The sequence below is a fragment of the Botryllus schlosseri genome, chromosome 1 (assembly GCF_051294905.1).
Source record: "Botryllus schlosseri isolate E-star chromosome 1, Bs_hap1, whole genome shotgun sequence".
Classification (NCBI taxonomy): domain Eukaryota; kingdom Metazoa; phylum Chordata; class Ascidiacea; order Stolidobranchia; family Styelidae; genus Botryllus; species Botryllus schlosseri.
Genome location: NC_137236.1, coordinates 31,456,384 through 31,478,652, shown reverse-complemented (window position 1 = coordinate 31,478,652; position 22,269 = coordinate 31,456,384). Strand labels below are relative to the sequence as shown.

Sequence of the window (22,269 nt, the reverse complement as noted above, 5' to 3'; positions counted from 1 at the left end):
TTCCGAGCAAGTGAAAATATAAATGCGAACCAAAATATTGTAATTCTTAGTTATCAGGAGATTCTTTCCTTTTGCATTCATTTTCATTTCACGCACCTTATCGGTATCATCCTTATTGGTGACGCCTTACCAATTACATTTCATTATCCTCACTCAGCTCTGAGTAGCCTAATCGTTTGATTACATTTCATTGACTGTCGTAGCCTATTCGCTGTTAGTCGCTCAAACCTTTGGTTCTTAACAGTCACTTGAAACAATTTTCTGTGCATGTAGTTTTCAATACTCATGATTAGGAATAGTTCGAATATGTTCGATTTTTTTTTAAAGGGTATTCTACATATCAGGAATGAAACATGAATAGCTTGAGATTGTTGCTAATTACGTCGCTACGGTTTTCAAAGCACACCTCTTTACTGAATCAATCACCTGTTTAAAAGTAATTGTAATTGTAATTATAATTGTAATTAAATACATGTTTAACAGTAATTGTAATTGTAATTTGATATTTTTAGCATTGAGTAATTGTAATTGTAATGTAATTGAAACATGCAAGGAAGTAATTGTAATTGTAATTGAATTAAAATATTGTAATTGATCCAACTCTGGTCCACACAGTTCCCAGGCGATAGATTCACAAGATAGGGTAAGGGCAGAGAGTCCGACGTCTTGATAGGTGGGTCGTGGGTTCGATCCCCGGCCGGATCAGACAGTATACCTGATTACTAAATCTGGCAGTAACACAAGGATGGCATGGAGGGTGTGCATATGCACACATCGTGTATGTGTGTGTGTGTGTGTATGCATATATCATGTGACCTGGTATAATGTAAACTGTATATCAATGCCGCGAAAACATAATATCAAAATATACAACGTCCTATACCTATGTTCGGCGTTAGCAATAGAACGATCAAATCGTGAAAACCAGCATAGGAGTAGACTCAAGTCATTGTGACTTACGTTCCAGGTCCCCATTGTCCTACAGACAGCTTTGCTTGTTTCGATGGATCTGGGTGTGTGATGAACGCCTTGTTTTGCGACGGAGAAGCCCATTGCCGGTAGGCGTTTCCTCGTAATATCGTCACTATTTTTCCATGTCCTGTGTCATTGTTGTGAATGCAAGCGATGTCACCCTCTAGAGCAGTGGTTCCCAAACGGTGGGGAATTCAATGGCTTCTGGTGGGGAATAGACTCATTTGTTCAAAATTATATCCATGACAGCCTACATATTCACGGAGACACATGCGCAATTACCGTTGCCAGCAGGGTTGTAATGACTCGAGTCATGACTCGACTCGAGTCGGACTCGAGTCACGTTTTTCAGATGACTCGACTTGACTCGAGTCATTTTCTCAAAATACGGAAATGACTCGACTCGACTCGAGTCAATTTGTGTATTGACTCGACTTGGACTCGAGTCATTGTGCATGACTCGAACCAAGTCATATGACTAGAGACTCAGACGGCCAAGACCGACGTTTCATTGTAATTTCGAGGAATAGTACAGTAATCACACTATTGGGATTTCGTCTATTGTTACTGGTACTTGAAAACACGTCCACAAACTGCTGAAAATGACGAAAATTAGTATATTATAAATGTGAACCATTCGATATCACCAAACAGAGTCATAAAAAGTAGATTTAACAAGCCTTTAACTGTAAACTGGGAAGTCAACATCATGACTTGGACTCGACTCGAGTCATAATACCATGACTCGGACTCGAACCTCTGCTCGGTGACTTGGACTCGGACTTGACTCGGTGGTGAATTGAAAATGACTCGACTTGACTCGAGTCAAAACTATAAAACTGAGATTGACTTGTGACTCGGAGCCTTGTGACTTGGTTACAACCCTGGTTGCCAGTTAACTGCTCTGGATTGTATGTATCGAAAATAATATTGTGTGTTGTTCACAAAACCTCATTTTTAACTCTATATGGCCAATCATGGCATCGCTAATGCATCGAGCACGACTAGTTTGACGTGAAATAACGTTTTCGCAAAATTTCGACCGTTACTGGTATCGGTTCACAATACGTTTCGTGTTGCAGCTGTAGGCGATTGTCTTGCGTACCGCATGGTGTGGTTGTGTGTCTTGTGTAGTCAAACCAGAAAATAGCTGCTCTGTGATGACAAAAGTGTTGGGTAGTGGGGGGCAGGACCGTAAGTGCCGCACCCCAAACCCCCCTATTGGGAGGGGGGGGCAAGCTCGAAGGGCTCCAAAATTATTTCGTGAATTAACATAAATTATAGAGTATTTTTAGAAAGTACGCCACTTTTTCAAAATCTTCTCGCGCTGGGGTCGCGATTTAATATTGCCAATTATATTGAATATTGGGTACCCTTGCCCCATGAAAATACGTAGATGTTATAGAAATGGAGACTTCGGCGTCGGCCATTACTGCGCTTCGACGTACCAAGACATATGAAGTTATAGGCCATATAACATGCGACTCCGAGAAGTGTGCCAGAACGATCAGCAGCGAGAAGAGCTTGGCCGAGAAGGAATGTCCTTGTGCTGACCGAAAACTTCGATACATATACAATATACCTATATATTTAATTGTGCATAGGCGGCTTAATGGCTGGCACCGAATGTTCCTATCCTGGTTATCTGTACCCCACATGACAAATTCCATCCCGCAGGGAAAAATTATTTGCCAGTAAAGCAATACCAATTTGAATTCGTGTGTGCCTTTTAGTTTTTGGCGATTTTCATATCTTTTGCCATACCAGATAGGAGGTCACGAAATAGCAAAATGTAACGAAGTCATTATACCACGCACTAAACAGTAGACCCAATGTAGCTGATAAATAACGGGGGAGAGCGTACAGGCTTAGGGGGTTTGAGGGGTTTATCACCATGTGTGGGGCCATAGACCAACGTTATATCTTTGGGGAGGGGGCTGAGGAAGTGCTGTTACGGTCCTGGTGGGGAATGAAGGCTTGGAATAAATCTGAAGTGGGGAATGAAGAAAAAAGGATGGGAGCCACTGCTCTAAAGCAGTGGTTCCCAACCTGGGGTCCGCGAGGCGTTTTCAGGGGGTCCTCGAAACCTTTTTGTAAAATAATTGATAACCTAATTTGTAATATTTTAAATTAGAGAAAGCAAGAGACAGTTTCGCTTCATAATTGCTGAGATTTCAAGTTTCACATCATTCGAATGGTCTTCTGAGATAAAATATCCTACAGTGCAAACTCATTTTAATCGCCAAATTGCCAATAGCGTATTGATACAAACATATTGCTGTTAAGAGATGTTTTGGTGGCGTCGTGTGAAACAGAAATTCATGAAGGACACGTAGCTACAATCACAGTGACACCTAAATTCGTAAACTACGTTGCTCTGTTGAAGAATTTAAGTGTCACTGTGATAGTGGCTACGTGGGAAGGACGTCAAAGCGCTTGCAGGGACGCATAAATCAGTATGTCCCTGGACTCATTAAAACATGCGCATCATCCTCGGTGAAAAGCTCTCCCTTGACTCACCCGCTCAAGATCGATATGGAAAAAGCAATGGTCATAAATTCTGTAAATGGCAAACACTTGTTGGATAATCCCGCCTATGCGAAAAACTATTCAGACGACGGGTTTCGCGTACTGGGAAAGCGTCGTTCACACTGTCATTTGTGTGCCTTGGCGTCGGCTTTAATCAAAATACATTAGCCAAGGCCTTGCCAACAAAAAGAGTTCGTGTATCATCTAAAAATAGTACATTTAACGCTCTCGTATTCGGCATTTCATGCAGGTGACGTCTCATTTTGTGACACGATTGCCCATAATAATGTTCTTTTGAATTCTCTGCTAGTTGCTGACGATTACCCCTGACGAGTATCAGCCGAAAATAATCGGGTTCATTTCAATTTGAATATACTATTCAACAAGGATTTAATTCGAAGCGATTTACAACGTCTCGGTAGCCACTAGTCCGAGTATTCTCAATGTGGAGACATGTCCTTGAATGCAGTTCTTAAGTAGCGCATTTTATTACCGCGCAATAGTACTCACTTGAATTACTTTTGCCTAGCAGTAGTTGTTTATTCCTCGAAGAAGTGCCAATTTTGAATGGCGTGTGAGACGCGCCATTGATTTCTTATTTAGCTTATGGTCTGAGTGAAGCTTAAGTGTGGGCTACCTGCATATGATTATTTTTGACAAAATATTCCACTGAAAACCTTTTTGCGCTCTACGCAATTTACTTTTAGCTCATATTCTTCATTTGTGTATTGTCAATTTCATATTTCAGAGGTCACGCAACAGTCTTCCATGCCATAAACTATGCGATGGGTTCGGGTTCCTCTTTTTAATAGTTTTACGGATATGACGTTAGGAGGGGGCACGGACTTCTTCACTATCGCCAAGGGGCATGTCCGAAGAAGTTTGAGAACGCGCTGAATTAAAGTAATACAAGTGGATGAAAGCAACTTGAATGCCTCGAAAAAGTGGATTTTTTTCTTTGCAAATGTCCCAGGATTTTTTAAAGCGATAAATACATGTCACGCTGAATAAGTGAGCGCTGAGTTGCAAAATCTTGTCTATGTCCTATGTTTTTTGCATTTTGTAAAACATGGTGATTTCGTGGACGGCTATAACACCTTTATCTCAATACATAGAATGCCTTTAATTCATTTATGGTAGACATTGCGCTAGGGAGTATGTCCCTACTTTCGAAAGTCACCTGTCCTCATATCATCCAAAACAAAGATAATGCAATTTATGATTGATGAAGGCGAGGAAGAAAATTTCGTACAGAATGGTTTGGCAAATGTCATTTTCTTGTTTGGTTACAGCAGTGGCTTGGGAAACAAGGGGGCGAAAATACTGAAGAGTCTCTCGGGGGGGACATGGGGCATAGATATTAGAACTTCCGACGAGATATATTTAATTACCATGGTCATAAAATGCGCGTGAAGACGGTTTATTCTGCATATGACGAAAAAGTTGACTATAAAAAGGTCAAGTAATGGAAAGTAGTCAATGCACCAGCGATCGGAGTTACGTGAATAAGTTCCTCGTATATATGTGACATAATGTGTCCTCTTTGGAATACGTAAATATTGGAGAGCGAAATATGTGTCGAGCTTGATAAGCAGGCGTATAGTCGAAAACGTTGGGAACCACCAGGCTACAGTGCAGTCAAGCGACTAAATCTTTTCGAGTTTTTTGTATTGCTGTAGGTTCAAGCATTAGGATCTTGGTAATTTCTCTTTGCAAATTACTGCAGGTAATCCAGACAACGTCGATTGAATGCATCATTTTCATTTAGAGACAAATCCGACGAGCCGCCGTTGAGATACAGCAACATCAGTTATGATCCCAATACCAAGTTTTGCCGCGGAAGAGGACACGCATCTCTCAATCACTTTCAAGAATTGCTAATAAGATGGATTTGCGTACTAGAACCAAGTCTCGAACGATATCAGAACAGCCTGTGTTTCGGTGAGAGTAGGCCTACTGATGTGCGCGTAACTTGGTATGCGAGCTCTGCATAAAATATCGAAATGGTACGTTAATGAAAAAAGGTTGGGAACCACTGTCCTAACTGAATCAAGACTGCGTGGGCATTGGTTCTTATATTAGGAAGCACATGATGAAAAATTATGATATAGTCGACAACATTGTACGCACCGGTAGTGTACGCACAGCTTTGGTGTTGCCAGCCAACAATTGCTTCTGTTTAACATTCTTTCTCCATTCTTGGCAAGCTACTTAGTAAGGACAGACACTTTTGACCCGAAAATGTAGGAAAGCAAATTTAAACTATTTCTGCCATAATGCGTGATGGAACTGCCGGAATTCTTCATAAGTGCAGAGTTCGATAAAATACAGATTTTTTAGATCAAACAACTTCAACCAAAAATGAAGATAAGTAGTACAAATCTAACATTATGAGTGAAAACACCTTATTTACATACATGAGATCAACAGCCTTTCATAATCAAATGTCAATATCTTCCGTTCTTCTGGTAAACAAAATGGGCCTGGTTATGACACGACCGTCATGGTCATCATTGGTTGCTGTCATTTAGACCGATTCTTTGTTTATTTATTATAGTTGTGCTCACCGTAAATACTATTTCATTGAAATCCAAATTTTTCGACGGCAATAACTCCGCTTCCACTGGTTGGAATTGAACCAAATTTTGTGAGAATCGTTTCTATTGACAGCCTAACACTTTCATGGGGTGAACAGAAAATTTTTTATTTTTTTATTATTCATTTTTATATAATAAATAGAAAGTTTCTTCTCCTGTAGCAAAGCGGTTACTGGCTGGAATTGAACCAAATTTTGTGTGTAGGCTTAAATTAGGTAACCTAACAATTTTATCAAGTAGCCAGTACGATCTGAGAAAAAATGTCATTTTTGAAGAGCCCTAATGTGCATCAGTCTCCAAGCTTTGATTACTGGCAAACATAACATGCCTTGCATACCATTGTATTAAACAGCTTCTTGGAGGTACATAGCTTCAATATACAATTGAATAGTATAGTCATATCGAAATGAACCTAAATATTTTCGGATATTGTTTTGAAAATGTAGGCCCAATACTTTCTACATGAGGGTATTCTCGTCGTCCGAGGACGCTCAAATCGTATATATCATCCAAGGACTTACCTCTACATGATAATTCCTCACGGGTGTCACAATGAGATTTACCTACACCGTGCAACGCAATCAGCTGATACCAATATCCTCTGCAGATGTTGACATTAACCTGCTCCATTGGCTAAACTACAGCAGCAGCACCTAAACCCGTCCTGCATTAGACGGTTCAGCGATTTTACTAGTGCTTTTGCCGGTGGTGGCATTATGCGACTTTTGCAGTTCGATATCTCAGAAAATACTTAATTTTAGCAGTTAAGACACCTGTTATTGAAATCAGCGGGAAAAATACAGCAGAATCTGCCGAAGTTGTTTTGGTCATATAGTTGACCTTTAAGCTTTACGATCGAGGTATTCTAAAATTTCAAAAGATACATTCCAATTATAACGGTGTGATTGATCTTACTAATGGCACCAAACTTATCTCGATTATTGATTACTAATAAACCAATTATATTTTACCATGCCGACAGATGCTGGAAAGAAAGCCAAAAAGCGCTTTCCTATAGTACTCCAATCGAAAAATTCAAATAAAATAGCGAATCTTCGAAACAAACAATCTGGATTCCTTTTAATTTCGACAACGGGCTTCAGAATGCAGCATCTATCAATAAAATTAAATATACTCAAAAGTTACGTTGGGGTACTCTTGTTCGTGCATGAAAGTAGTCTGAACAGTTGACGAGCTCATTGGCTAGTACTATCTACACTTTTGGATAAAGTGATTCTACCACCATAATATTTTCGGCACAACGGCACAATGTAAATATTATACCAATGCGTTTAGGAAAATACTTATTCCCCAATCATTTTCCAGTACACGCATACACATGACGAAACGGTGTTGTCAGAGGTAGGCTACGTGTTAAAGTTCGTCTTCATAACCAACCTATTGTTATGATGCTCACACGAACCAGGTCTCGCAACATCGTTACCGCTTATACAGGCGATTCAGCTCTGAGGCGTGGATCATATGCAGAGGTGGTCAGTAACGAAGTACTTCTACTTTTTCGAAGTACTCAGTAGTTTTCTTCTACTTCTGTTACTTACTAAAGTAGATTTGATTTTTGCTACTTCTACTTCTACTCTGCAATATTTTGTGATCTACTTACTTACTTTTCGCTATTTCCAGCTTGTCAATTAGAAGTAATTTAGTCCTCCAATTAGGAAGATAGCCTGAGGAATTTCGGGGCTGTTTTCACGGAGTATCAACATTTAATTTTCATAAGAGTCAAGTAAAGCCCAGAACTTTCGTCGCGCTTCGCGCTCAGTGGATAAGGAGTAGCCAGTATGATTTCACGAAAGTTTTATATAATATAAGTAGCGGGTAGGCGTGGTTCCGCTCACACCGCGTCATCGCCTTTCGCCAATATGAAATATTTCATCACAGTATATATAGCTCATCATAACGCTTGAAACTCATGTTTCCCAATCTAGTATTTACTCATCATATCGCAATCTACCAGTCCATACCGTGTCCTAATCTGCAAAAGTGGACTCTGACTTTATTTTTAGTTTTACAGCTGTTTTAGCATACTACCTTTGAAACTTTCTGGACTAAAGACACGAAATACATTTCCGCTTCTAGAAATAGTAATTACCGTATATTTCACTTTCAATTCCCAGTATCATATGCGTTGAGTTCTAATAACTTCATTTCTTTTCTCTGGATAACATACATGTTGATGTATAAAAGCAGGTGTGGTAATGCCTTTAATTTCCGGAAATAAAGCTACACAACATGGCATTTTTACGTTCCACCATATTTTTTATTAACCTTTACTAATCGCGCAAAGTGTTTACAACAGTAGTTCCCAACGTGGGCGATATCGCCCCCCCCCAGGGGGCTATTTGGCGGTCTAGGGGGGGCGAAAATAACGAAAGGGGCGATAGGGGGCGAAAACGGACGAAGGAAGCGATAGGAGGCGAAAACAACAAGGGGGTGGTAAAACGGCTATGTTGGAGTGACGTCCTTAACTGCCGCACCCTAAACCCCCAATTGGGGACCGAACTCGAAAGGGACCCAAAATTATTTCATGAATTAACATAAATTATGGAGTAATTTTTTAGAAATTCCCGCAACTTTTTCAAAAATTTTTCGTGCTGCGCGCGATTTCATATTGTAAAATTTCTACGCGTTGGGGTACCCTTTCCCAACAAAAATACCCATGGTTTATGAAAATGGAGACTTCGCCGTCGGCCATTACTGCGCCACGACGCAACAATTCATATGAAGTTATGGTTAATGTAACACGAGACTCCGACCAGTGTGCCAGAACGATCAGCAGCGAGAAGACCTTGGCCTTGTGCTGACCGAAAACTTCGATATATATACATATATCTTTAATTGTCCATAGGCACCTCAATGGCTGGCGTCGAATATTCCTGTCCATACGAGCTGAACCCGTCAGGACATATGCCACCCCGCAAGGAAAAAATTATATGCCACTAAAGAAATACAAATTTGAAACCATGTGTGTCTTTCAGTTTGGTACATTTTGGCGATTTCCATATCTTTTGACATAGCTGATATAGGTGGTCACGAAATAGCATCATGTACCTAATTCAATATAACAACGGGTCCGCCCGAAGATGTTTAATTATTATTTAGGGGTCCCACCTTTACCAAGACACCACACTCAGCTCTACCGGTAAATCTGATTACGTGAGCAGAGGGAGGATAAAAAATTGATAGCAATATATATGCAATTCCTGACCATATTGACCGATTCAAACATGAATTATATAAATTTGTCGCTTTTCGCGCGTGTAGGCGACGTACTGTGACTCACCAAACAGTACATGAAATAGTAACGGCAAAAAGTCCAGTGGTTGATGGGGGTCTGAAGTTTGGTTTATCACCCTATTGGGGCCCAAGACCAACGTGTTTTTAGGGGACTGACGAATTGCTGTTACGGTCCTGATGGGAGTCAAGTCGGAAAAATGACCTTTGTTTAGTCAACTTACGAAAATTTAGCTGTAATAGTGTAATTTCGAGGTCGAACCAAAAATATGAGCTTTTTTCTCATTAGTCAACTCGCCGGTGACCCCAGTTTGTATGCAGAGTTTTCGGTTCCCAATATTTCGGGGGCGATGATTGGTGTGGAGCTTCAATAGGGGGCAATGAGACGAAAAAAGTTGGGTACGACTGGTTTACTCCGTATCCTAAACAACTTCTACGCGTTGCTCTTCGACTCAACTATGTGCCTTACAATATAGGGAAGTGCGCCATACCATGATATTTTCTAAAACGTGATGTTCAAGTAAACAGACGATTATTATAGCATTTCCATATCAATACTTTCATTTTAATCCCACGATGCTGACGAATGCTTATGCTGTCGAAAATTGGATACCTCCTGGTATGCATCAATATGAATCATGCTCTACAGTCTACACCAGGGGTTCTCAACCCGCGGCCCGCGGGCCGCATGCGGCCCGCAGAGGTCTATTTTGCGGCCCGCGGCCTCTTTCATTGCGAACGCAATTACTAGGGCCATTTTTATATGACCTTAAAAAATCAATTATATGACTTTATTTTTGGGAAAATATGACTTTATATGACTTTATGCGAAAATCGTGTATTTTTACATGTAACCAACGTCACTCATGGAACTGACGAGTAAAACATGAACAACATAACAGTAATACACTTCCATTTTTATTTTAACCAGTTTGGTAGTACAGTTTCATGTATAGTGTGGAATGTTGAAGTCTTTAAAGTTACTATTTGGACGTAAAAATGAGTTTTGTAAGGAAAATGAGCGCTCCACAGACGCAGATGTTTGTTGACACTTCTGCAGATTTGCATAAAGCGCTGGTGAAATGTCGTGTCTTTGTAGCTCCATAATTTGTTTCACGTCGTTTTTTTCCAATCGCTTCTTAATGTAATTTTTGAGCTCAAGCGGATCTTTTCCGAAATCAAGAGCATTTTGATCAGCATGAGCCTCTTTGATAGTGTACGTACAACTCCATTTTCAGTATCAAGTTTGAAATATTGTTATAGTGGAGGCATATTTCTGTTAACTGACTCGTCAACTTTGGATCGTTCACTGAATCTTTGACGCTCTTTACAATAACTCCTTCAGCTTCCCATGCGTTGACTATTTCTTACACTTGTGAAAGGCTCTGAACTTCAAATTACGTCCCACTTCAGTGCACAGAAGTAAAACAGATTGTGTAGCAACACAATGCAATGTGTGACCTCATAGGTCTGCGACTGTAATGTTATGTAGGCTAACCTTACAGTTTGCCTTCGTTCAATCAGACATTGCCTTACTTTCTTAGTGCGTAATTGCTTCAATTGACACATTTTATTTAAAGTATACAACAATATGACTTTATAACTCAAATATGACCTAACCAGGAAAATATGACTTTATATGACTTTATAACTTTCTTAATATACCCCATATGGATGCGATTTTTGCGTTAAAATTGATTTCACGACTTACTGATGCATAGAAAAAAATATGACTTTAATGACTTTAAATGGCCCTAGCAATTACTACTGGCCCAGCATTGTTGCATATTAATTTAGCTACTAAGCTCTCTTATCGCAGCGTCGCTGCTTCGTTTGAATACCCATTCTTTGACGTGTTCTGGTCTCTTGATATTTTCTCGAGTTTAGATTGTTATTGTTCTGAATCAGTATTGGTATGGGCCTTTAATTTTTCACTAGTCTGTCTGCGTGCACTCACCAACTCACCGCGGTTACATAGGTTACATATCACCTGATCTTGGAAAAAACGTTACTACCTACGACCTAGGCGTCAAGCCCAGCAATCCGTAGTTCGAGGAATTATTAAAATTGCCGACGACGTTACAGACGCTTTGGAATATCGCTAAACCCAAGAAATCTGCTAGAGAAGGTGTGATTTCACTAATACTTTAATCTACTGTGCGAATATTCGCTGTTTTCGGGACTTAGCAGCATTGTTTCCTCCAAACTGGGCACGTGCACAAATGCGCAGTGCTGACACGATCTGTGCGCACAGTTGCGCACAAAAATCCGAAATGATGACCTTTATTTTAGTCTTTACGCACGGTTGTCCAAGGGTCTGCGCAGTAAGTTGATGAGTGTGCGCAGACTCGTCAAAATTAGAGGAAACACTGCTTAGCAGCAAGGACAACATTACCCGACAAATTTTGAAGCTAAAGTTGTCCGATTCCACCGTGACCAGAAGAGTAGCCCGTCGACATTTTATCGCATGTTCTGAAACACGTTGCCGCGTATACTACTTTAGCCTAGCATTGGACGAATCCACCGACTTCACAGACATTGAATAGCAAATTTTCTTGGTACATTTTGTCAGAGTGGACATATTTGCAGAAGGAATGCTGGCATGGCAAACGTGGGGAGCTGACCAGCGAAAAACATCAACTTGACAAAGTTGACTTATGTAGCTATTGGTGGAGGGCTCCAGCCATGGAAGGAAAGGACATGAGTTGATTGGTTTGCTCTGAAATGACCCCGAAACGCCAGACTTCTTCTCATTTCACTGAGAGCTCAAATAAATAATGGCCTCTGTTGTAGCACAAAAGTGCCTGTGTTGTGACGCACATGGCCTGAACGGCGATAAGCGTCACAGTAATTCCGCGTGTAATAATAATAATAAGGTACGTATACCGACTTGGAAATGAATGCAATGCACGGTCCATGAAGTGATTTACTTGCGACGCCGGAAGATACATATTCTCACAAAAACAGCGATTGAAAACTTACGAACGCTGTCCAAGTGACCATTCATGCTTTGGAATGCAAACAAAATGGACTCGACGCCCGTATACGACTAATAAATAGGCTCCAGTAGTCTAAATTTGATAGAAGCTCACAAATGCATGGTAATAATGTTTTTGCGGCCCGCAGCGTCTTTTGTGGGTAAAATGCGGCCCGTTGTACATGCGAAGTTGAGAACCCCTGGTCTACACCTTTCGCATAGCTCAATTTGCAACTTTTGACAATCCATGCGAACGAATTACGATCGTTTTCATAACTACTTACTTACTTGAGTAGATTTAAAGTGAGTCAATTCTACTTCTACTTCAAGTAGTTTTAAGTTGCTTGTGGAAGAAGTACTTGTAATCGTACTTGAGTAGATTATTTCGTCGCTACATCTACTTCTACTTGAGTAGCTTTCTTGACTACTTTGGTCACCTCTGCCCATATGTTTGGAACCCCCACCTTAAAATAGTGCTATATTAATTTTGTGAGTGGAACCAATATGATACCCACCCATATTAAATGTTTTAGGATCGACCTGCAGCTATGGGGAATTCTCGTGCTCGGATGGTTCTCAATGTCTACCAAATTCCATGTTTTGCGACGGGATTGTACAATGCAAGTGCGTATCTGAAATGCACAGCAGAAACATTATAGAGGAATCTCTGTGTCCCCCTACTTCAGTGTTGAAAGGGATACCTTAGCTTTTCTGAATGTCATGAATTGACGTAAGAAAAATATTGAACTACTCCTGACTAGGAACTAAATTTTTCAGTCAATATTCAAGTCATCAAATATTCTTTTCTTCCAAGCCGCATAATCAATAGATACTAATGATTCATTTGCTAAATTCTGTTTCCGTCAAATTCAACAGCAGCGACGTCTCAGCCAAAACATGCTCGACATGCCGTAATTCCTCACTTTGTAATGATCGTATACAAGGCATGAATGATTGAAGCTTTTTTACAAGCCTAAATATTGAGACCGGCTGAGGCTAGGTTTGGGTGAAGAAATTGCTAATCAATGAAAACAAATTACAGCTGTGATTAGATGGAAAATATAATACTTTCTTGACATGGTACCTTAAACACCATGGTGATAAAATACGCAAATAAAATGCTCTACACATTGAAATAGATAACGGAGAAGTGAGGAGCTTAACCCGACAAGCAGGTAATATATTGGAAAATATGTTACCCAAGGGATGGTCAGTAGATGAAAGTATCTTTTACCGCGCCTATGTCGATTTCATGAAATCCGAACAAAGCCTGTGGCTGTCTTCTGCACAACTAAATATGGTATGCGTTTTGGCATTTTATGACTACGATATTCCTCTAGCAATTAGGCCTCCGACTAACGATGCGATATTACTATGATATGCGGCAATTGCTGGACAACCTAGCAGTATCATTAGGCATTCAATGATATTTGGGAAATCCTGACAATGAGTCAGATGTATAAGAACTAAAGCCATCAAATATTTCTTGAAATTTTACCGGTCCGCGAGGAACAAGGTTGAAAACCACTGGTTCAGGTCGTACATTGAATATTGCAACAAAATAAAATTGACAATAACAACTTACAGGTTCGGGTTGAAAACAGGTCTGTATAGGCGGCTATACTGACGTGTGGATGGTAGTTACTAAGGATGGTGTGAACCTCTGAAAGGCTCAGGTTCGTGTGAATGCGAATCTTTTTTAAAGGTTCTGTGTGAACGCGAACGTGAACCTCGTGACATCATATTGCTAATTTCAATCCTACATTTCAATGAATTGATATATTTACGTACTGTACACGATAGCCTACCTAGCGACAAATTGGGTCAAATTATGCCACAAAGTTAAAGTACATAGTGACTTTTTAACCGTCGCCAAATGTATCAACTGGAGCAATCATATGATATAATTATCCCATAAAATCAATATCTTCCGTTGCTTTGCCAACAATTTCGACGAGTACTTGCAACGAAATATAAGCTTATGCCGTGACGGTCTAGATCAGACCTGACAATGTATTCGGCGTCTGATTATTGCTACATTGATATTAAGCAGAGTGTAAAACGGGTATGTAAACTTGCTACCGATAATATCATATTAACAAGTTATGCATGAGTAGCCAACACCCCAATCAACGGATTTGTTTTTTATGACAAAATAAACATATCAAATCAAGATGGACCCCATACGTCTGCTAGATTCTTTACATTGAACAACGATGTGTCCTTTATATGAATTTCATTCATTGATTGAATACGCATCATTCGCTGACAACCTATATCTAGCGTATTTCGCTCTTGATGTTGTTCGATAGCTTGTCAGGCTCACAACATAGTCCCTAAACATTAACAAACGGAAAACTGGATATTTGGAGCAAACATTTGTAACAAAGCAAGTAGAATTTTTAAGATTGTCAAGGTGCATTCTCGTTTATTGTTGATTTTTTATGCAGCAAGCGCCATGCATAAAGTTTCCCGCAGTTGAAATGCAAATAATTTAAACCAAAGATGTTATAATGACGTGGGAAATTGTAATAAATGAAAAAGGTTTACAGTACATAACCTACCAAGGTTCGTTTGTGAACGTGAACCTCCCGTTCACACCATCCCTAGAGAACAATAATGTTGAAAATCTCTGATGGTGTAGTTAATACATAATAATTACGGATATGTTGATATGTGTTAAGTGATGGATCGGACGAGCTATATCGCAACCACTCTATAGCTCGTGGTAACAATTTGACTGCATGTAACGGAAGAGCAGTATTTATCGACTTACCAAGAAATGTATGCATGGTTACCCCTGAAGCTGCTGAAATATTACGATGCAGAGGTAAGCGTCTGTGTTGCATAATTCAGTTTACTTGCGATAGTTCTGATGTTCAAATTAGTGCATATTCACTCGTAGGTCCTCAGTAACGAAGTCCTTCAACATTTCGGATGAACTGAAGTAGGGTTCGTCTATAATTGCACTTTATACTCAACCAAAAGTTATGTTTTTCGACAATATGTATACCTCTGCTTTTGCAGCAAAATTAATTATTATCCACATTATGAGTTTCGTGAAGTGGACGGTATCTGATAGATTCGTCACGTATGTGAGGAAAATTGTCATATCAAAGGAGTAAAATGGCCGCTGTATCACGGTAATCCAACAATTTTTCGACAATTTCGCCCGTTGCTAGTGGCGTTTATCAGTTTTCGTTGGACGAAAACGGTGGTTGTCAACCGGGGTCCGTGAAGCATTTTCAGGGGTCCGCGAAGCTTCTAATTTTTCCAAGATGGTTGATAACTCTAATTAGGATTTTTTTTAAATAGAGAAATCCCGAGGCATTTTCACTCCATAACTGCTAAAACCTCAGGACCCACATAAACAGAATGGCCATATGAGATGAAATATTCTACTGTACAAATTCATTCCAATTGCCAAATTTCCAGTAGACTAAATATATTGCTGTTTCGATCTGTTTTGTGGGGTTATAGAAACATTTGTTTGCAAAAACCCATTTTTTCGCGTGATATGCATAACCGTTATTCCGAATAACTTCAAGATGAGCTGCTAGACGTTAGGCTAGACGTTATATGTCCATTAAAATACGTTTCGTAATTTGGTGCCATATATGTTGCAACATGCGATTATACCTGAAGAAGGTGTCGTCGGAAACTTCACGCGTTATCATGACATTCCCCGCCACATATCTTTGAGGAAATGGATTCTCGGCAATCGTTCATATCTAATCGACGTCGTGGATTTTTGAGACTCGACCACGTATGTCAACAAATGCAGCTACAGAATTCGCTTCAATATAATAAAAGTGTCAAATGATCCAAAATGTTATCTTCAAATCCATAGCTTAGTTTTTCACTGGAATGCTTTATTATCAACCACCATGCAAAATAGTATTATATTTTATATCACGGATCATAGCGACTCCGTTCTAGCAACACCGTTATTCGCTAACAATGGGGATGACAAATTGCGATGATTCGCTCATTGGATACCGTTAATATAAACCACTGAACGAAAGGCCAATTTTCTTCATTTTTTATTCCGTAACTGCAGACTTGTATCACGACCAACTTCCGCAGGCTTTTATAAGACTCCGCTTGCACGAATGGGATGGCGAGGAGGAGCCTAGATAACAATTTAGATAGCATTTATTACCTAAGGATACATCGATCGATATTAAACGGGCGCCGCTTAATCGTTAGTCATCCTTTTTTAATTACAATACTCAACTTTAATTGCTTAGGTTACATATTGCATTTCATTCAGATCCGACATGCCTAAAGAGAGAATATCCATGTTCCGATGGCTCTGCTTGTATTCCACGTCAGAACTTCTGTGATGGAAAGAATGATTGTCGGTATGCACTTTGACTCTGTCCATCGCTGCATGTACAATACATATACCGCCTAAAGCGTAACCAAGAACAATAATATTCCCAATTGTTTCGGTGTTTTCCAAGTCTCCAGCTATAATGTAAGGTTGCCATTAGGGTTATGACTTGAAAAAAAAAATGACCTGTAGCAGGAATTAATGAACATTTGGATATAAATTAATAAAATTATAATTATTTTGTTCGAATTGTAAAAAATGTCCCGCACATAGTAACTTCAATATTCGACATTGGTCCAAATAAAGAAAAAAATTACAATTCAAAAATTATTCTTTGCTACAAATTTATTCTTCACATATTTCCCCTTTTGTACTGCTGGTAAGGTTCTTCTATCAATTTGACCTCCCATTGGGTAATCATGTTAGTGGCCGGGACATCTACAACGGACTTACCCTACTTCCTATGGAGTTTTATGGCACTGTATCGCTGCAGGACGTTCGAGCTCAAAGATAGCAGCTTATCACTTACCGATAATTCGATACCGATAATTCATTCAAAGTGGGTTATCGTCTCGATATTATCAGCCATCCGATAATCGGTCGGGCTCTAGTGTATTCCATTTTTGGACTTCTTGTTAGAATACCAGGCTTCCTGACATGCGTTTGTGATGAAAAAGCATGATATCGCTAGAGTTACTCTCCATCTGGGGATCTGTAAATACGCAATCGTGGCCCCTGAGCTCCATCTCGCATTGCGTAGAGATGGAAGTTTATGCCATTTGATTAGTGGTAATCTACCATTTTCTTTGAAGAGCGGCATGCTCTGCACAGCTCAAAGATAATCTTAAAATCATCCCTCCATCCTCGGTTTTCTAATATTTTCATCTAAATTTCTGACTTGGTGGATTATACCATATTTTTGTAGTGTTTTACCATGTCATCTCCAAATTTGTAGCTGAGAGTTGGATTTGTTGAAGACGTTGGATTGAAGAGCTCTGATGTATGCTTTAAGACTCGATAGTATGATGTTGGCAACCAATATATTGTGGTTTATAAAAACGCCTGCTAATCATTGCATTTTGCAGTTTCACAACAACGCCATTCCGACGCCCGGCATTAACAGACGCTGTGTCACATATGATATGACATTTTCAAATTTTCTTAAGCATCATATTCCTCTAATCGGCTTTCTAGGCCGCTGAAAACATCTTGAGTTGCTCTACTTCCGCCTTTTCGAACACCCAGTTTGATGTGCGTCAGGCAAATTGAAAGTATACGTTATATGCAGTCTACATCCAAAATCTAAATTAATGATTATTTATTAAATATTTATTTTTGACTGTAGACATGAACACGATACGATTAATTCGATCTGGGCAATAACGACTTATCAAAATACTATTTTAAATCTTGGCAATTGAAATTGGACCAGTTAAATCAGTCGAGGTATATATCATATAGTATGTATCTAGATAAGAGAGCCAGTCTTTAACACAGTCTTAACTTTCCTGAATTTTGAAATCAGGACAAAGAAGTTCATCATTTGTGACTACAGGACACAAAAAAATTCTAATTTTTTTTCATGTCATAACCCTAGTTGCCATACGTCCGGAATTTCCCGGACATGTCAGGAATTTCACTGTAAAAACTGCGTCCGGGAGGTAATTCTAAAATATGCCTTAATGTCCGCATTTTTCAGGGCTTGAAGTAGGCTCAAAATTTATTCGTAAATCAACATACATAACGATATTTTGAGCAGATTTATGCTATTCGAATTTTTTTTTTCGCGCCGCGCGTGATTTAATACCTAATATAAATATCCTAATATTAATATGGGAACCACGCACCGCCCTCGCAAAAAAATGCAATCAATAGTAAACAAAAATTACCATCATTTACTGAAATAAGTCTTATTGTAATCACAATCGTTCACATGCTTTAGTCAAAGACAGTCGTTCAACACCTGGGGGTCGTTTGCCTTTATTCTGGGACTCGCGAATATGTTGGCCGTTTTCAGCTTCCATAATAGTCAGTAAGTCTGGGCAAGCTGACTTTTTTTTATTAATCAGCTTATTCCCTGAGCTTGACTACGGAACATCTTCCAACTGGATATAAGTTCGCAGCCATAAACGGTTGGAAACCAGCGGATGTGCAACCTACTGTTGTATTTTATAGAAATATATGGAAGAACCAATAGTATTGACATAATTCATTGACAAATTTCAATAAGCAGATGCATATAGTAAGGCCCCAAGAAGTTGCATCGGTTACCCCATGATGGCTCAAAGATCAGTGTTTTTTGGGGCGGAAGGGACCTGAGAAAATATTGTTTCGGGCCTGGTTACAACACACAACCGAATAACCGCACCGACCGAACAGTATATCGGGGCTGTAAAACACGGAGCCGGCGGCGGACTTGAAAAGGTCGACCAGACGATTTCATCCAGCCCGTGAAGAAATCTGTTGTAGACCCATACAATCACCAGAGCTCACATTAGAGATGGCTAAATTCAGAACCTATGCTCCACTTCACTCGTATATACAGCTAATTTTTACTAGTGTGACGTCATATTTGCTTAAAATGTGAGCATACATCATTGTAAAACTCGCTAGTGGGCAGTAAAGAGTGTCCGGAATTTGACCCGCAAAATTATGGTAATCTTACTTTTAGTTAAATTCGACTTCATTGAGCTGGGTCATGAGATTTATTGTTATAGTTGCCACCTAAATAACAAGTGTCAAGCTGCAATGTCACTATCACTGGATACAGTCCGACATTTTACCACCAAGGTTTTTGTTGAGTGCGTGTAGGGAATCCCAACCAAACACATACACGCGCATAATTATTTCTTGGTATTAGCACGTCCTGAGCTATAAATGAGCCATACAATTTCAAAATTTCGAGTGTGTGTAACACGAAGGCATTTCATGAGCCGTATTCATGAAATGACTCACATCAATTCCGAAAAACTCCGACATGACAATATATGAGTAGCTATTTCGGGTAAACTACAAAAAAAAAACATTACTTCATAAGGGCATACGGCAACGGTTCAGGTCAGGGGTTCTCAACCGCAGGTCCGCCAGGTATTTTAAAATTTTATACCTTAATTTCAAGATGCAAAATGTGGAAGGCTTGTCAATTAATGTAATAAAACAGCAACATCAACATTTTCAAAACTTCCTGAGGTGACATGAAGCCTGGAAACATGTTCGATTTAACTTGAAGTTAAAGCCGTATCCTCTGACGACATCCGAGCGACAAGTATACGAGCTGACTCGCTATACCGCGCAGTTTGCACGATCATTAGTTATCAATTCATTCATTTTATGGATATGGATCGCGGTTGCCAGGTGTTTCCGTGCGGCGTATTGCATTCCCAGTACGACTGGTGGTAGTGGGAAATGAGCAAGGTAGCACAACAAGGTGATTGGTCCAGTGTTGGGAACAACCCACTACATTCGAGTCACAAGTCAACTCGAGTCAAGTCATGTCACTAGATTTTTGAAGGTGACTCGAGTCGTGTCGAATTTTCGCAGTTCGAGGCATGATTCAAGCCATTCAATTTTGCGAGCTGATTGTAGTACATATTGATTTACTAGGCATTATGAATCGAGATACGAATATCGAGGTAATTATCCCTTCAATAGGCACTGTATGGCTCAAATAGCCGATACGTAGACGTATTAGGCCACGTCGGTGACTGTCCGCCAAATGGAGGACAGAATATGAAATCTCAGAACTTCAAAGAAATTGATATGATCCAATACTCAATCCACCTATATATCCATAAGATGCAATTGAAGACTGTACCAATTGTTGACGAGTAATATAAATGTATAAACTAATATAGCAGTCCGATTTAAATTATGCAAGAAGTTCGTTAAGATTGGTGCTGAGCAGAAAGACACTGCTACTGATAGAATACTACTAGTCTCCGACAATGTAACCTCTAATCCCTACGTTAGCGGTCAATTTATTTGTGACTTGCCGACGGAGGTCAAAATTATTTCGTGAATTAGCATAAATTATGTAGCATTTTTTTGGAACATTTATGCATCTTCCTCAAATATTTTTCGCACTGTTGGCGCGATTTATTGTTGCCAGATCTATTGAATATTTGGTAACCTACCCCCAACAAGCAACGCATGATCTATAGAAATGGGCATTTCGACGTCGGTTATTACCGCGCCACGACGCACCACGACATCTGAAGTTTTAGACCAGGATGATCGGCAGCGGAAAAACCTTCACCGACAAAGACTGCCCTTATGCTGACCCGAATATATATATATATATATATATATGCATATATGTTTAATTTTCGATAGGCACCTAAATGGCTGGCTCCGGATATTACTGTCCTGGCAATCCGAACCCCACAAGAATAATGCAATCCCGCAGAGAAAAGTTATTAGCCAGTAAAGAAATGACAATTTGAAATCGTTTGCCTCTTTTAGTTTAGTTCGTTTGGGCGATTTCAGTATCTTTTGACATAGCAGACAGGAGGTCACGAAATAAAATCCTGCATCGAAGTCAATATACCAACGGGTCCACTCAGCTCTACTGGTATATCTCATTACGTGAGCAGAGAGAGATTAAAGATTGATAGCAATTTATATACAATTCCGATCATATTGACCTATTCAATCATAAATTGTATGATATTTTTGCACTTGGTGCGGTTAGGTGACTCGAGCTGACACACAGCACAACGTATGTCGCTGATAAATAGCGGACAAAACGTATATGCTGTTGGGGTCTGAGGGTTAAGCCCCCATAAGTTTGGTTTATCACCCTACGGGGGCCCACGACCAACGTTTTTTTAAGGGGGAGGGGGATGACGAAGTGCTGTTTTGGTCCTGGTCACGAGTAAGTCCACGGTTTTGAGACGCCGAGTCAGGTCATGACTCGAGTCATCCCAACAGTGAGGTGAAAAAGGTTGAGAACCACTGGTTCCGGCCAAATATTAAATACTGTAACAAAAGAAATATGACAATAAAAACTCACAGGTTCGAGTTGAAAACAGGTTTGTATAGGCGGTTATACTGGCGTGTGATGGGAAGCTACTAAGGGTGGTGTGAACCTCTGAAAATTTCTGTGCGAACGTGAGCCTCATCACGCCACGTGACGTCATATTGCTAATTACAACCCTAAATTCTAGTGTTGTGATATAATAATGTACACGAGAACCAGCGACGACTTGGGCCACATGATGCCAGAATGCTGAAGTACATACTGACTTTCTAAACGTCGCCAAATGTATCAACTGGGGCAATCAAATGATATAAATTTCCAATGAAATAAATATCTTTAGTCGCTTTGCGAGTCATTTTGACGGGGACTTGCAAGCAATGTTCCCTCTAATTTTTCAAGAGTCTGCGCAAACACGCCAACTCACTGCGCAGGCCCTCGGACAACAGTGCGCAACCACACTCCAATAGGGTGATAAAACTAACTACTGGGGGCTTAGCCCCCCAGACCCCCTTGGGCTATAGGCTTTTCCCGGTACTTATCATCTATATTGGGTGAATAATAAGTAGTAGCGTCCATAAACGCGCCATGCGCGAAAAAATTCTATAATTCATGATTGCATCGGCCAATA

General features: G+C 39.9%; 1 protein-coding gene across 2 annotated transcripts in view; it reads left to right on the top strand.

Annotated features, from left to right (window-relative positions):
* The window catches only part of LOC145447292 (uncharacterized), a 272,585-nt gene that overhangs the window by 5,659 nt on the left and 244,657 nt on the right, over window positions 1-22,269 (top strand). For both annotated transcript variants that reach the window (XM_080325732.1, XM_080325722.1), the window contains exons 6-10: window positions 968-1,058; window positions 5,270-5,442; window positions 12,861-12,951; window positions 15,012-15,157; window positions 16,601-16,691. In XM_080325732.1, coding sequence (XP_080181858.1) covers window positions 968-1,058; window positions 5,270-5,442; window positions 12,861-12,951; window positions 15,012-15,157; window positions 16,601-16,691 — 592 coding nt within the window. The remainder of the gene's footprint in view (window positions 1-967; window positions 1,059-5,269; window positions 5,443-12,860; window positions 12,952-15,011; window positions 15,158-16,600; window positions 16,692-22,269) is intronic.